Source organism: Eurypyga helias, unplaced genomic scaffold (assembly GCF_000690775.1).
Source record: "Eurypyga helias isolate BGI_N326 unplaced genomic scaffold, ASM69077v1 scaffold36771, whole genome shotgun sequence".
NCBI classification, from domain to species: domain Eukaryota; kingdom Metazoa; phylum Chordata; class Aves; order Eurypygiformes; family Eurypygidae; genus Eurypyga; species Eurypyga helias.
The window spans coordinates 1,625-17,252 of NW_010233402.1; the positions used below are offsets into that span (position 1 = coordinate 1,625).

The 15,628-nt window shown below is 49.3% G+C and overlaps 1 protein-coding gene across 1 annotated transcript; it reads right to left on the reverse strand.

The window, feature by feature from the left end:
• Window positions 1–375: 375 nt before the first annotated feature.
• NBR1 (neighbor of BRCA1 gene 1) lies at window positions 376–15,224 on the reverse strand. Its single transcript, XM_010161728.1, has 21 exons — window positions 15,198–15,224; window positions 14,472–14,534; window positions 13,211–13,229; window positions 12,821–12,843; window positions 11,776–11,994; window positions 11,168–11,242; window positions 9,869–10,086; window positions 8,678–8,842; window positions 7,893–8,099; window positions 6,464–6,623; window positions 5,724–6,011; window positions 5,148–5,300; window positions 4,648–4,723; window positions 4,178–4,288; window positions 3,540–3,728; window positions 3,300–3,434; window positions 2,370–2,733; window positions 1,976–2,070; window positions 1,359–1,437; window positions 926–1,031; window positions 376–549 (listed from the first exon to the last, which is right to left on the reverse strand). The coding sequence occupies exons 1-21, from the start codon at window positions 15,222–15,224 to the stop codon at window positions 376–378; spliced, it is 2,946 nt and encodes a 981-aa protein (XP_010160030.1).
• Window positions 15,225–15,628: the final 404 nt, after the last annotated feature.

Here is a 15,628-nt window from a genome sequence, read left to right on the forward strand (position 1 = left end):
TGGTTCCTATTCCAAAGCTTGTTAAAGGCCAACGGAACAAGTTTCCAGCTGCCTTGAAAAGGAAAGAGTCTTACACACAACGAAAGGGGAAGTTTTCAGTGGGGTGGAAGTTTAACGTAATCCTACAGGACTCCCTGACAAAAGGATTCAGCAGGAAAAAACTACTCATTTAACCATGACGTCCAACAGCTGAAACTCTGGTCTCCAGTTCCTAAGATGCTGTGACAAGCACTGTTTGACATTTCCAAGAGAAAAAAAAAGCCAAAAGCTCAGAGAAAAGCCAAAGTTTGAGTCACACCTCCCCAGAAAGCATCTGGGGAGCGGGCTGCTTCAGCCGCAGTGTTGAATGAACACAGCCCCCTCCACCCGGAGGGTTCAGCACCTGCTGCTGTACCAGTCGCCGTTACCCATCTGCAGCAGCTCCGTTACCACCTGAACCACGTTGTTGTCGTGTTTCTTCAGCAGGCGCAGGTTCAGCTGCCTGTCGCAGAACCCCATCTCGCCCAGGCTGGACAGAAGAGCGGCGGTGTGCGCTGCGGTGGCTGCAGGCTGTGGACAACAAGAGCCGTAAGAGAAGCTATGCAAGGACGGCGCGGCTTTGCCGTTGGAGGCAGCGGCCCTGCGTTACACTGCAGCACAGCCAAGGCATGGGGACCCTCTCTTCTCCACAACTACGCTGTTTACGTTCACCGCTCGCTCACGAAGGTGAATTACTACTCTCACGTGATGCTGGAAGAGCCACGCTCCCACCCCCGGTACAGATTTCCCTCTCTGCTGGTGCAGCAGCATAGTTCAAAGGGATGCGATGCACCTTCCTGCTGCAGGAAGGCCTGCACACCACATCGGTACGTTTATAAACCGCAGCCCTGCAGCACTACAGCTGGCATTCCACGGAACTCACACAGCACCCAGGAAAGACATTTACCTGCTCTGTAACGGGGGGGCCAGCAAACAACGCTTTGTAGGCAGAAGCAGCAACTGACAAAGCTCCTTTCACTAGTTCTCCTGCAATGCTGCTCCCTGGAGGGTACCTGCGGAGAAGTCAGGGGTTACTTCAGGGTCAAAGCCAAGCGTTTGCTTCACGTGACAGTCTCTCCCTGCTGATGTGCCAACTGAGATTCAGTTCCTGTTGGACAGAACAGCCTAGGATCCAAAGGAATCATTCCTGTTGGGGAACTGAGCTATCCAGGACACTCATACATTCAGCACAAGTTTCCTTTAAGGGGCGGAGCCTTTCTACTGGCTTTCTATTTCAAGATACTGACTACATCAAATCTGTGAGCCAGTGCTTTTTCCTAGGTGCCCAACTTAGCAGTTCTTGGGTTAAAACAGTATTTGTGAAGTCACAGCTTCATTACCTGGGGTGTTCCGACCACTTCTGTTTACTAGTCAGATATCCAGAAGATCCTGGTCCTTGGCTATCTTCACCACTGGGTTCTGGAACAGGAAGAAGAAAAGCGCATCAACAGACGCAGCAAATGAGAAGCTGAAGAGATGCGAGATGTACATAAGTGGAAAGGAGTGGGATTCAGTCCAAAATGAATACTTGCAAGGTCAGTTACCCAGACAAACTGGCTATACAGGACTCTCCCTGCAGCCAAAACAACCACAGAATTTCACAAGTCATTTGGCTGATCAGTCAGCTGGTGTTTAACAGGACACAAGCTGCTGCCTGAGCTCCCGGCGACTGGAACAGCTGCAACACACAGCTCCTGAACCCCGGAGCCAGGTAATATTCTACATGTCCACAAGTACTTCTGAGTACCCTCCTACTATTTCTAACGAATACCTGCTCTTAGCTGATCCACAAACCCAGTTATTTCTTTATTCAAATCTTCTATATAGTAAAACTCCAGCACCCAGCATATCATTAGTCGGTAGCTTTGTGCTCTCCTCAAGAACAAGACATCAAATCCGATACTCGGCATAAGGAATAACAACAGTGGGTACACCCTTCCTGAAGTACTGTCAATACCTTCTCTTATTTGATTATGAGGAGCGGAAGAGCTGTTCTCTGAAGCTGCTGCATTTGGGTCTTGGAAGATATGATTCTGAAGAGATGCAACACTGCTGAAAACAGAAGGAAAAAAAGAGTTACTTTCACTACTTTCAGCCTACATGTAGACACGTAGGTGAGTCAAGACTAACAGACAAAAGAAGCTGGACATGCTCCCTTCTTCCCCTCTCTCGCACTCTCCTATCAGTGAGCACAGGCTTGACAAAAAGCTGCAGGATTTAGGACATTCACTCCAGTGTGCGACCCAGCTTTTGTTACCAAGAGTTCTGTTTGGCCGCTGAACTGAAGCACAACACCCTGCAGGCTCTGCAGCAGCGCCAATAACCACTTTGCTCTCGTCCAAGCAGCATACCTCTGGGCCTGGGGTAAGGCGTCCACAGCCTCTGGGGCGCCTAGCACTACAGCCAGGGTTTGCGAAGCTGTCGTGTCTTCCCTGGTGCTGTGGGTCTCTGGCTGGCTTTCCCCTTCTGGATTCTCTGCTCCCCTTTCCAATTCTCCCATCTTTTCCAGACTGGGCTGAGAAAGAGCTGAACTATACATTGACTCCCCTAAGGGGCGACTGGTGTCAAAGCACTCTGGGAGAATGATGATGTAATCCTCTGAGGAAGCAGAGGAGCCTTGACTTTGAATGTCATCTTTATCCTCATCTTTCTCTTCATCAGAATCGCCGGTGTCACTGCAGGGGCTTGCTCCCTCATCAGACAACGGAAGATCCCCTAAGAGGGGGGTGAAAAAGCAAAGTATTAACTGTCGTCCATTTTGTGGGGATAACGGCAGAGGCAGCGTTGTCCCGGGCTCGGAAGACAAGTGTGCAGGAACAACTGCGAACCTGCTCTGCCAAGGGAAACGGTACCGTTTTCTTTGTCTGCTGGGGGGAGGTTGGGGGTGTAGAGTGAACGGTATCAGGGCTTAGACAGGCTGCTGGTAACTTGTAGTGCAAACAGGAGTAAGGGCTACACCCAGAACTCGAACAGTAGCTTTCAGCCCGAGTTCCACGCATCAGAACGTCCCCGACGCTGACCTAAAGGCACTGGTACAAACACCAGCCGCGCTTCACGTGCAAGCATTCCTCTGAACACCCCATTGGACCCTTTACGTCTCCAGGGTAAAACAGCAGTTAAACCGGCGGCTTGGCTGGAGCACCGACACCAGCTCCGGAGGTAATAGCCACTCCCTTGAGCTAGTCAAGACCCCTTTCCCACAGCAGTATCAATCTTCTTACACATGAGTTTTCCGTAGCCCTTTAACAGCTGTGTCGTAAACTCCAACCCATTTTACTTACCACGGTCATTTCCTGTCCTTGCCTTGGACTGGAGAACCTTTGCTTCCTCTCTGGGAGCGGAATCAGGTTCTACCGCAGGAGATTCCTCAGTTATCACACTGCAGCTGAAGGCCTCTCGCAACGTTTGTGAAGAGTCTAATAAAACAAGCAGGAAAACAATTAAAGCCGCACCACGCCCGCGGCGCAGGGTGGTTTGCGCTTCATCTGACTGCCAAAAGCAAAGCCACCGACAGCACTTACTCTGGAGGATTTTCTTCTTTTGTGGGGGCTTATGGTCAGGAGCAGCGTCCAGCGTCAGAGAGCGAATTACAGTTTCACAGACAAACTGAGTCCCACTCATATCTTCCTCCCCTTCCTCCTGGTTCAACGGATGTTCAGCCTTCACCTTCACTATGCCGGTGTCTGCTGGAAAGCAGCCCTCCTTTGTTCCTTGGAAACACCACCACAAGGAAACGTGAGACGGGATTTTTAGGCCAGCCAAGACCAGTGTTGACTGTGTGTGTTAATTCTCTTTAAAACCAGAAGTATTTTGGAATTCGGTTCAAGTTGAACACCAGAGTGATGGAGAAAAGCAAGGGGGTCAGGCCTGGAGCGTTCTGAGTATAACTGAGTCCATGCAGGGCAAACTGTTCCCCCAACAGTTCTAGTAGTCAGACACACCAAGAGAAGCATTTTTATTTCCAAATTCTGTGTGTATTACGCTCCAACAGCTACCCTCAGAGAGCAGCGTCAGACTGCAGGTTTACGAGCTGAACTGTCGGCTTTTCCACAGAAGGGAAAGTCAGGAGTTAGAATTCTTGTTAAGCCTCAAGACTGCTGACTGCACAGAGGCGACGACATCCTCCCCCCCTCCGCCAAGCTCCCCACGCACTGCTTACCTGAGACTGGTTTAAATCCACTGCCCTCGCTCTCCTCCTCTATCTGACCTAAGCCAGGCTTCTCCAGCAAGGGGCTATCATGCGGCAAAGGGGACATGCACGGAGTCATGTCTGAAAACAGAGGTAGCAAAGATCACTGGCGCTAAAGGGGTAGGAACATTCCTGCCTCCAGGAGGTGGTGAAATGAACCACCAGGTTCGCATGGCACTGGCTGAGCAAAGAGAATCCAAGCCAATGCCTGGAATCTTACGGCCTTAGGGATGAGAAGCTGAGACTGAAAAACACAAAGCACTGCCCAGCATCTCCTCTGAGACCACAGCAAGGGTTAAAGTGAGAAGACAGGGGAGCTGGGAAGACACCCCAGCCTGCAGAGCAGCTAAGCCTTGTGCACAAACACGTTCAGCTTTTCACTGGGTAAAAGCTGACTCGGAATGCTACAGACAGCACACGGAATATGAGATCCGCCTTACCAACAGGAGTATTGTGTGGCACTTGCTCCAATTCCTGCACAATATTAATGTCCAACAGCTCAAAGGACAGCAAATCCTACAGAAAGAACCACCACTCAGTTTTCAGCAGCAAGCCCTGAAACGCAATCTTACACTGGGCTTCCCAGCATCAGATCCCATTCACCTCCAAGTCAGTCTGCCCCCGCGTTAGTTACTCGGCAGGATCTCGGGGGGCAGTTTCCCCATAACATCCATCCACGGCAAAGCTGAGCGCTCCCTTGTTAGGTGCCAGAGAGAGGCCTGGCCCTGTGACTCTCAATCTGTCCTGCACACACCTTCCATACAGGGCCGGTCCCGGCACTGATCTAAGCACAGCTCTGCTACATAAAATGTCACATACTCTGGAAAATACAGTGGCTGTTGCAGAGCCCAGCAGCTTTTTATGCTCACAGATGTCTATGGACCTAGATGTCAAACCCAAGGTGGTTTCTGTTAGTGCTCCCTGAATTTTAGCACTCTACCTGTGCAGTGAGGAGATCAACAGACGGGATGTAAAATTCTCTCTCACTGGGCACATTCTTGATCTTTAAAGGAATAGTTGGCAGAGGTGTTTCAGCCTGCTCCATAACTTCACCCACCAGTTGTGCATCTGCTTCTGCCTTTAAGGAAGCATCCTGCAAAACCAAAAGAATAATGTCCCGGAAGCCCCTCAGGCAGGTAGCAAATAAATCAATTACATGAAATGTAGAGTCTGAATATTGTGTATAAGAACACAAGTAACTTGAAAAGAGATTTAATTAAACTAATTTTAGAGCCAAAAGGACAATCCTTCCTAAAGGGAAATCCTTCAGTCTTTCAGTTCAAAGAACTGCAACAGACTGACACCTAACCCCATGCCTATCAAAAACAATGAGCATTTCAGAGCTTCAAAGTATAGTAAAAGTTGTGTTTCCTCCCCATTAAAAATTAGAAGCAAACCCCTACAAGAACACCCTGGCAGTCAGTATAGCTGGGGACACCATGCCATTGCCCCGGCGAATAATCATCGCTCCTCCTGCTACGCAATTCAGAACTGCCCCAAACACTGAGTTACTTGCCTGTTTGGAGCTGGAAGCTTTATCCTTCCGACCGGTGTCAGAATCCTTCCCGTTGCTTTCTACACAGTCAGTAGCTGGGGAGGGATCCACAATAATACTGCACCAGATCCTGGGCCCAAACTGTTCCCCTCTGTGTGACAGCCTCCAGTGAGAGGTGTAAGTTCCTTCTATATTAGGAGCTACAAACTCAACTGAAACCGTGCCCACTTGTCCCGATGGAAGGGATGGCACTAACACGTCTCTTTTTCCAGACGATGCCAACGTCAGATTTCCCCACATCAGTTTCAACTGAAATACACAACAGGAAAAGCAAAAATTAACTTTGCAAGCTCCTCCGCAAATCGTGGGCAGAAGAAGCACTTGAAGAGCCTCTGCTGAAAGGCCCTGGAGACAGGAGGCACGGAGAAGAGCCAACACCGCCACATCAGTCACCACAGAGATCCTCCAACACAAACTCAGTCGCTCGCTGCAGAGGGGCTTTTGGAAGTCAGAAATGCAACACAACCCTCATAAACAAGGGGAGCCCCCACACAACAGCGCTGGAAGACGTCTGGGTGGCATTTATCCTGACTGCTCTCCTCGCAGTCTGCAGCACCCGGACACAGCTCACTGCCCCCGATCCCCAGCCTGTGACTGAAGATCCCAACTGGGCTCTGTCAGAGAACTCACACCCCTACTGCACACAGACTGACCTTCCAGAGTTATTTTAGTGTGTAAAAGCAATGGCAACGGCGAGATACCTTAGTGTCCGCGCTCCACTCCACACTGCCAGTATTTTTCATTCGCCAGTGTTTGATGAACTTTGTTCCTGGTTGCAAATGAGTCCCATCCGGCAAATTCTCATCCACAAATACCGCGCTTAGCGTTGGGACAACTGCTTGGAAGGGTTGGCTGGGACTCCTGAGGTTGAGGGGGAGGAAAGAAACAAACAAAAAACATAAAAATCCACCAAAGCCGAGGAAGCTGTTCAGTTGCCATTTCTCTGCCTAGAAATGGGGGAGGCCATTTGATTTGTTTCCTTCCTGTCTCTAGAAATGTTTGGGAATGCTGATGTTTCAGCTGTTTTCACCTCAGGGCTAAACACCAGAGAGCGGTTTGCGTTCCTTGGCGTACGGCAAAAAGAAACACCAATGCAGGATTTGCTGACTCGGGAGAATGTTGTCAGAACTGCAGACCTGCGGGTGAACGGAGCAGCTCACCGTTTCCCCAGGTGTGACTCAGTCTGACCGCACTTCGGGCTACACTGTTCTGTTGAGAATGATGCCATTATCCTGATGATGTTCAGTCAGGGTTGTGCTACAGTCCAAGCACCAGTGTCTCATCTGGCCTTACAAGCAACATTTTTCAGCAAGATACCACAGGTTTTTTCCCTGAAAGGCGTTCAAAAATTGATTTAATCCACAGCTTTGCTGTTAATTTGGGCTCATTGGGAGGGGACTGGTGAAGCAGCTTATGCATGCCAACTTTAAAAGACCTAAACCAAGATTTTGGACCTAAATTAGCATTAGCTTTGTTCCTGTAACATGCCTGCTCAGCAAAAAGGGAGCTAAGACAGCTACGTTAAGCTCCCCACAAACTTAAGTAACTGATTAATGTTAATCTGGTTTTTAGATGCCCTAAATGGAAGGGATGGATTAAAGAAACTAGAACTGTACAAGTTTTACACCTGTACATTCACAAACCCACAGGGAACAGAAGATGCAAAGTGCCTGCCTGCAAAGGCTGCTGCTTGTGAGCCTCAGCCTACGATCAGGGAGAAGGGGAAGAGCACCGAACACGACCTGCAGAATGGGCTTCGCGCAGGGACACGTAACGGAGCAGGAAGACACCGACTTTTTCCCGCCGACAGCAGCGTTACATAGGCACACACGCACAGGCAGCGGGAGTTACGCAACCCCAGGCACTCCCCTTCCTCCTAAACCCATGTAAGGCTGTAAGTTCCTGGTAATAACCATCAGTTGCTTCTGTTCTCCTACTCCCCTCCCAGGTGAAAACAATAAAACAACTCCACCTTCAAATTCCATTTACACAAAATTCTCACGGGGTCCCAGGAGGAAGGATACTTGAAACGAGCCATTTCCTAACCTTCCTCCTGCCACTTTATCTCGGTCTCAGCGCGAAAGGACAGAGAGCACAGCTAAGAGCTGCTCAGCTACCAACATCTCTTACGGGAAGGTATTAGCTTGGAGACTCTCGGGTTTCAGAGCAGGTGAGCCACCAGTTTCCAACACATGGACAGAGTTCCACAGATGAATTTTCCTGTGCAATTTTAACTGCTTCTTCAGCTCTCGGACCTCTGCCTTTCGCTGTTTCTTCTCCGCTCGTAATCTTTGCTTTTCTGCCTTCAGAAATCTTTTGTCCATCTGTTTCTGGAGCCTGCAGACAGAACAAGCCACCCTGTTACAATACATTCAGTGCGTTCGAATTCCGCTTTAGCCAACACAGCCTTAGTCCAAAAGAACCGTCTCCTGTTCCTGGACCGGACACCAGAGGATGTTAAAAGACCATCTTCACGGTTGCTCGTGAAGGTATTATGATACTGTTTTGCTTGGTAACTAATTAAAATGATCTTTTTTCCTCACGCCCAGTCCATTTTGCCCATGACCATAACCGGCACGTGATCCCTCCCTGTCCTTGTCTCAATCTGCAAGCTTTTCCCTGTATTTTCTCCTCCCCATCCCACTGTGGGAAGGAGCGAGCAAGCAGCTGTGTGGTGCTTTACTGCCAGGTGGGCCTAAACCACATCATCTACTTTGTTATCAGAAGTGCTGTAAGATTCGTGACTTAGGCCGTTTGAGGCACACGGCTGCTTTCAGCCACCTGCAGTAACACCGAGTACCACGTCCCTTCCTTATCGTCAAATCCAAAACCCCACAGCTGAACATAACCCCCATGCAGGCGTCTGCACTCTGCCATCGGGATAACCGTGGAGGTACAGAGAGGTGCCCATTCACCTGACTTGCTCCAGAGCAGCAGGCAGGCGAGGCGAGCACTCCGCAAGGCTGTAACTCTCCGCCACGCACAGCACAGGCCTCCGCAACTTCAGCAAGACGTGATTGGGATCGTGCGCGTACGTCCCTGCTTCGCACTGTTCGCAGATGCTGTAGGCTGGACAAAGACTGCGAAGCAGAAAAGGCAGGTTACCAAGAGGCAGGCAAAGATGTAACGCACTAGAGACACACAGAAGAACAATTAACCCCTGCACTTCTGCGTGGCGTAAAACCATTGTAAGCAGCGCCGGAGTGAAAGAGAAGCTGGTTCTCTCCCTTATATATGAATATCTGGAGCCATCTGGAATATCTACATCAGCATCTCTCTTGCTGGCAAAACTGCACCACAGTTTTCCCTCCCCTCTGCAATCTGCATTTTGAAAAAAAATGTGGTGCTTCCTTTAGCACGTGACTAACAACTGTTGGTAAAGGATAAAACATTCCGCTGAAATCCAGCGCCAGAAACTGCATTGTACTTTGGAACATAGAGAGGGTGGGTCAACTGAAGTATTGGGGATGCAAAGCAGACTGCCCCTGCAGTCACAGGGCTGGTAAAAAACAGTCAGCTCCTGCCAGCCAGAAAAATAAACACCCAAAGAACAACCCCTGTTGGCGCTGCATTTGCTGCTGCCACCGAGTCCTCGAAGACTGACCTTTACAGGAGCTGCCTCATTCCAGCTGAACCCCTACTCGTGACACCCCAGTCACACACTCACAGCCTCCTTTGTATCCTTAAACTCACGACAGTGAGATCGTTAAAACGGCGCGACCTGCCTCAGTCTCACCGACTGTCAGAACTGGAGGACTGTCATGCACCAGTGGCTCCAAGTTTTGCTTGTTCATTTAGTTAACAGAAAACGTTTCAATCTGTCCCTTACATGCAGAAAGGTAAGGAGTGTTTGAGAACATAGCAAGGGTTATGAAGTTCCCTCACTTTGCTTTGACAGTCATGTTTTCTTAAACCAGCATTAACCTTGCTCTTCTGCAGAGAAGGCCCAGGGACCACAGCAGCACAGCAGCTGCGCGAGACACACGAGCTCTGGGATGGACAGCACTCCACGCAGGACGAGGCTGCCACACCAGGACAGTTTCTCAGGCTTGTTCACGTGCCGTATGTGTTCAGTTTCCCCCACTCCCACCCCCCTCACGTTCTACCTGCATTGGTAGCGAACCCCAACAATTCGGGCCTGGCAGTTGCAGCAGGAGATCAGCCAGTCACAGGGGTTGTCATTCCCTGGCTGGCTCTCAGAAGCTGGGGATGTGGCCGTAGCGGAGCTCTCGGGAAAGTCTGGAGGCTGAGGGTGATGAACAAGCTTCTCATACAGCTTCTGTTCCAGTTTCTCAACAGTTTCCTTAACTACTTGCTCCCTGAACTGGAAACAAATTAAAGTAGTCAAGGAGGAGACCCACCTATGCAGCTTCCGAGGTGAGAGTACACTGTGCCCAGTCTCCCAGTCCATAAAGCAGCTCAGAATCCCCTTCCTACCCCCCCGGCACATTCCAGATAAAATTAAACATGTATCACATTCCTCAAAGAGGATTTGTATTTTAGAAAACACCAGCCCATGGTTTTAACAAGACACATTAACAATCATATATCCATGTTTACATTATTGAGGTTCTTCCGTAACCTGCATGAAGGGAAGGAAACTGATTCTTGAGACAATTAACACAACTCCCAGTCCCTTCCCGAGTCTCTACCGTTTGTCCCCCAGGGATGTTTTAAATACAACCATTAAGATCCCCCGTCTTTTGTCTGCAGGGAGGTGGCAGAGGAAGGGAGATGCTAGGGAAAAAAAAGCTTTAAGAGAAACACACACCCCACTGCCCCGCTAAACCTTCCCGTTTCAAGAGCTCAGCAGCTAGTTAATTCTCAGCACTCGTACACCTAACTGCTTCTCAGGGATCACTTGGTCAAAACAAGCTAAGCCCGCAGCTGATTAATCTACAGCTGATACTCACTGGCCTCCTGAAAGCCTTTTCCTAAACCCAACAATCAAGAAAAGCGAGGTCATCGACTGCTGCGCCTCGGATCTCAGGAAACCCTGGAATTACCCCACTGAAACTGGCCAAGCAAGACTCTCCAACAACAACACCCTATTTCACGCTCGCTCTCCTCACCAGGGCCCTGAAACTCCTACAGCTACCCAGACTGCAAGAGGAATTCTAGCACGGGAGCTACTTAAAACTGCACACACCAAACAAGCCACTTCTGACACCAGGATGCATCCAACTGGTTTTGAAGGTTCAGGGAACAGTGGCACTGCAGGCAGACATCCGGGGCCCTTTCCTCACCACAACAGCTCAGTGATTAGATGCTTAAACGCCCTTTCAGCTCCTGGTCACAAGCACTGAGCACAGGTGTGATCAGAGGTGTAGCCAGGCATCTTTTCCACCCACAGCTGCTTATGTATTCCTCTAAGAACACCAAAACACAGAAGCAAACACACTTACCGTTTCCAAGTAGCTAGTAAACCATTCTGGAGGATTTTCATTTGTTCTCCCTGTTCCAGTGTGACTGAACTTTGGCTGGGGGGAGAGAAACAGAACAAAACACCACACCACAGAAATCAGCTACAAACCTTAAGTAGGCAAAACCTCAGTACAGTAAGTTAACCACTTCCAACGAGCTCTCCCCCCGTGTCTGGACAACAAAGACTTCAAGTTCTCTGGCAAAGAGCAGAAAACCACTGACATTTCCTGGAGGATTTCTGCCTTATTAGTGGTTGAGTGTAATTACACATCAAAGCCAAGGGAATCAAGTCAGCCAGGAGTTACGAGGCGGCTGTCAGGGCTCCAGGAGACCAACGGCTTCATTCCCCAAAATGCTTCAGGATGGTCAAATGAGAGAATCTGGCTTTCTAAATGCAGCATCGAAATAGCCTCTTACAGACATTCAAACAATTTTGGGAGCTTCAGTGGGCGCGGACAGCTGGAAATGAAGACCAACTGCTGAACTCCGAGGTTTCATGTAGGGGTAAGGACGACAATCAGGCCATAAAGCAAGTTACACTTACAAAGGCTTTGTGTGAATGAATATATAACCCAGGTCTGCATCCTACCTGACCTGTGAGCTCCTTTCCATTCCTTAAGTCTTCCTCTAACCCCTGAGCTAGCGCGGAATAGTGCGGAAGGGGTTTCTTCTCATCTTTAAGAGGTGCCAACTTTGCCATCACAGTTTTTTCTTGCAGTTGCAAAGAATAAGAACACGAAGTTTCTTGCAGAAACGAGTTTTCTTCATATACGTTCATCTGAAGCTGATTTCCTTGTTTAACTGCAATCTAAATACACACATACGTGCACCATCTTGACTCCACTTAGAGCCACCGAACAAAATCCTGTGAAAACAGAGCACTGCACTATGCTGGAGAGGTTGGGGAAAGACTAACACGCACCCAAAAACAATCGAGGGAAGTGCCAAGGTGCAGGCAGCTGACAGCCTGCTCTGCCTTTCTGACAGGTTGCCAATATGCTTATTAAAAAGTTTATGACAAGCAAAAGGTTAATTATGCAGATATTCTACAATAAAGGTGTTTGTATGAGCCAGTAAACAGTAGAGATTCTGTCCAGGAACTTAAACAGCAATTTTAAAATAATCATAAATTAACTTCACACTGGAAATCAGATCAAGAGCAGAACGTTCTGGAAGCATCTGTACTGTACAACTCAAACACAAAGGAATGCAGATCTCATTTTGACTAAGTAAAATTAACTGCTTATGAAGTATCTAAACACTGACAGCAATTAGCTTTGTTGCCACGGAGTACAGCATCAGTCTACATGGCAAGATTTTTAAGGGGATCCCACTAGATCTCGGAATCTCCAAACATGGGACTAATGTTTAAGTGTTTGAGAAACTAGTAACTTCACCAAGGACTTGGTTCTCAGGGCCCTGAGTCACAACTGCTTGGTCAACTAATCTATACAAATCAAGACTAGCCTGAATGGAAGAAAACTGTGGCAAAACCCTCAAGCTAGTGTCCAAAGCCAGAAAACTGAGCTATTCTGACTTCCGTGGGCCAGGTAACGCTGGTTTTTATCAGCGACACCGACTTTATTTGGAGAAGGATGAAAATATTGGAAAAAAGAGTCAAAGGGAGCATTTACCTTCAGAGCTTCTTCATATTCCTCTAAAGAAAAAGGAAAGAAGCATGAGTTTTCCTTGTCTCGAACAACCAACGTAAGTTTAGCGCACGGTATTTAGGGACCCTCACACCAATGAGGGTCTCCTGTGCCCTCTGTACATCCTTTTTCAGATTAGTGCTACCCGAGGAAGAAGTCGTACGTTCAGCAACAAGCAAATGCTCTCACAGCCTAAAGACTTAACATTCCCTTAATTTAGCCAATTTGTCCCTGTGAACCAAAACTCTTGCCTTTGGGAAGAATTTGATGCCCAACCACACACAAAATCCAAATGCAAGTGTTCTCAACTGCTGTTCCAAAACCCACGAACAACAGTCGATTTATGGATTTCACTTCAGTGAAGTAGCAGCTCACCTTTGCTGTTCACAGAGACCTGCAAAGAGAAACAACAGTGAGGAACAGCCACTCGTCCAGCTTTGTGAGTCTCTGAACATTAACACGCTTCCAGAACAAACACACTTCTGTTCAGAGTTTGACACCCCATTCGGTCTGGGTCTGTTACCGCTGCCACGTTTAATCATTAACCACTGTGGGGGTTTTCTGCAGCACACCACCTCCTCTGCCGGATGTGCACAAACGGGATTCTGGCACGTACGGGCAGAAAGCTGGCGCCAGTACAGGGGGCTCACCACACCAGTACAGAGAGGCTGGACCCAGTTGCTTCTCATGCCCAACGTGAAACACTTGTTCTTTGGATTCAGACACAAGCCAAGCCCGTCTTCTACAGGTGCTCGTTGTTCAACCCCCACACAGAAGTTACTAATCCAAGCAGCTATTTAACCACTACAGCACTGCGTAATCCTGACCCATGCTTCCTCTGTCACTATCTAGAAAGATCCTTACCAGATGCATCTATGTATTTACACAGACACAGGCTGGAAAATAATGGAGAACCCTTCCCTGGAATGTTGCTAGAAGCAACTTGACATTTGCCCTTAGGGGACAAAATCACAGGACCCCCAGCTCCATAGTCCTGCCGCGCTCCAAACCCAGCAGCCGAGCAGAGCACTCCCCAGAGGGACGTTCTGTTGGAGCCCTACATCCTCCTCCAGACCTCTGGACAAACAGAATCCGAGAGGGTGAGGCTATGCCGAGCCGGAAGTTACTCAACAAGGACAGCCAGCAGTAACCAGCTTGTTTTCCGAGCCGGTAATCTGCCTAGGGATTATGGCATCTGCGCAGAACTGGCAGAGGATCGGCGCGCCCCAGCTCACCGAGGTAAACACCCGCTAACGGCGGGGAGCGCCGTCTCCCAGGGCAAGGAGAGCGGGTTGGAGAGGCAGGGCTCTACCGCAGCTGCGAACAGAGAGCCACAACTGCCTTCTTCGGAGAAAACGAGAGGCGAGAGTCCCTCACCAGAGGCATCCCCCCTCTGAGCACACCACCGGGTGCGCAGACAGAGGCAGTAGCTTCTAAAAATACATTTTAAGATAATTATGCTACGTTAAGAGTGACACCACAAGGTTCACAACTGTTTTCTTACCAAAGGGGCAAAAATGTCACCTCTGACATGCATAAGACACTCCTGAGGGACCTGCTACAAATTGTCAAGAGACAGAAAGGTTCACACCAGCCCCTTTCTGGTAGATCGGAGGGGGAGGGTGGTGTACTTTACCTCGTCATTATCCTCATCAACGTACTTGATCTGAATGTTGTCCAGGTCGAACGAAACTTTAACCTGCAAGGGAAGAGCCACAAAGCCCCAGTGAGACAGGACTACAGCTGTTTTCAGTTAATAACGATTATTGATAGGTAAAACACCTTAACCCTTCCACCCCCCTTCACCCTGAGAGTTGAAATAAAATGCTGGTTTACAAAATCCATTCCCCCGGAGCGGAACAGCTCTCCCAGCGCCTCGCCCCCACCTTCACTAACGTCCTACTACCAAAACAACCCTTTTCTTCCCTGTTTCACCCTCCCCAGTTAATGTTCAGCCCAAAATAAATAACAACAACCTTGGCATTATGAGAGGGCTGGCTCAGGGTTAGGGACCCCAGTCACGGTAAACGCTGCGCTACACAAAGGCCGAAGTAAGCAACCACCCGACGCTGCCTCTGGCGTTACGGGGCACCAGGACTGCTCACACCGGCCAACAGCCCCTTCGCCACGAACCTGCCTGTGTTCTGAGAAACCAGGGTCAGTTCCAGTACTAAAAAGAGCAAAGTATCTCATCCTACGACTCGATGGGTGACGCGCTGAGTGTACAAACCCAGCAGGGAACGGAGCTGAAGAGCAGCTCTGAGGCTCGTGAGCACTTCTGTTGTGTGCCTGCACAAGCTGCACTTTTCTCAACAGAAAGTCTCCCTGAAAAACCGCAGTGTCCAAGACGCATTCTGCTCACCTGGGCCTCACAGAAGGCCACTAGCATCCTTAGAGGGCAGCAGACGAACACGACTTACGGAACACCCCAAGAGCGCAGTGGCACAGCAACACTCTGCAGCGAACGTGCTACAGTCAGGTTCTTCCAGTGCAGATCCCAAACCAACTTCAGGAGCGCAGCGAGAGCCAGCTCAGCTGGTCACGAAGAAACTGCGGTCTGCACCCTCACTGCCTACTACTACACATCGTTCCCCTGAACCTCAAGTTAGGCTCAGCGGTCGGGTTCTGCCTTACGAACACCAAGCACGTTTAATAACACACTCGAACACAGGAAAGGCACGGTTCAACTGGAACAGTAACTCACACCACAGCGCAGACACCCCGCGGTGCTGCCTGGGATACAGAAACTGCTGTAGCACCACACCTTGACCAAACACCCTCGCCCTCAGACTA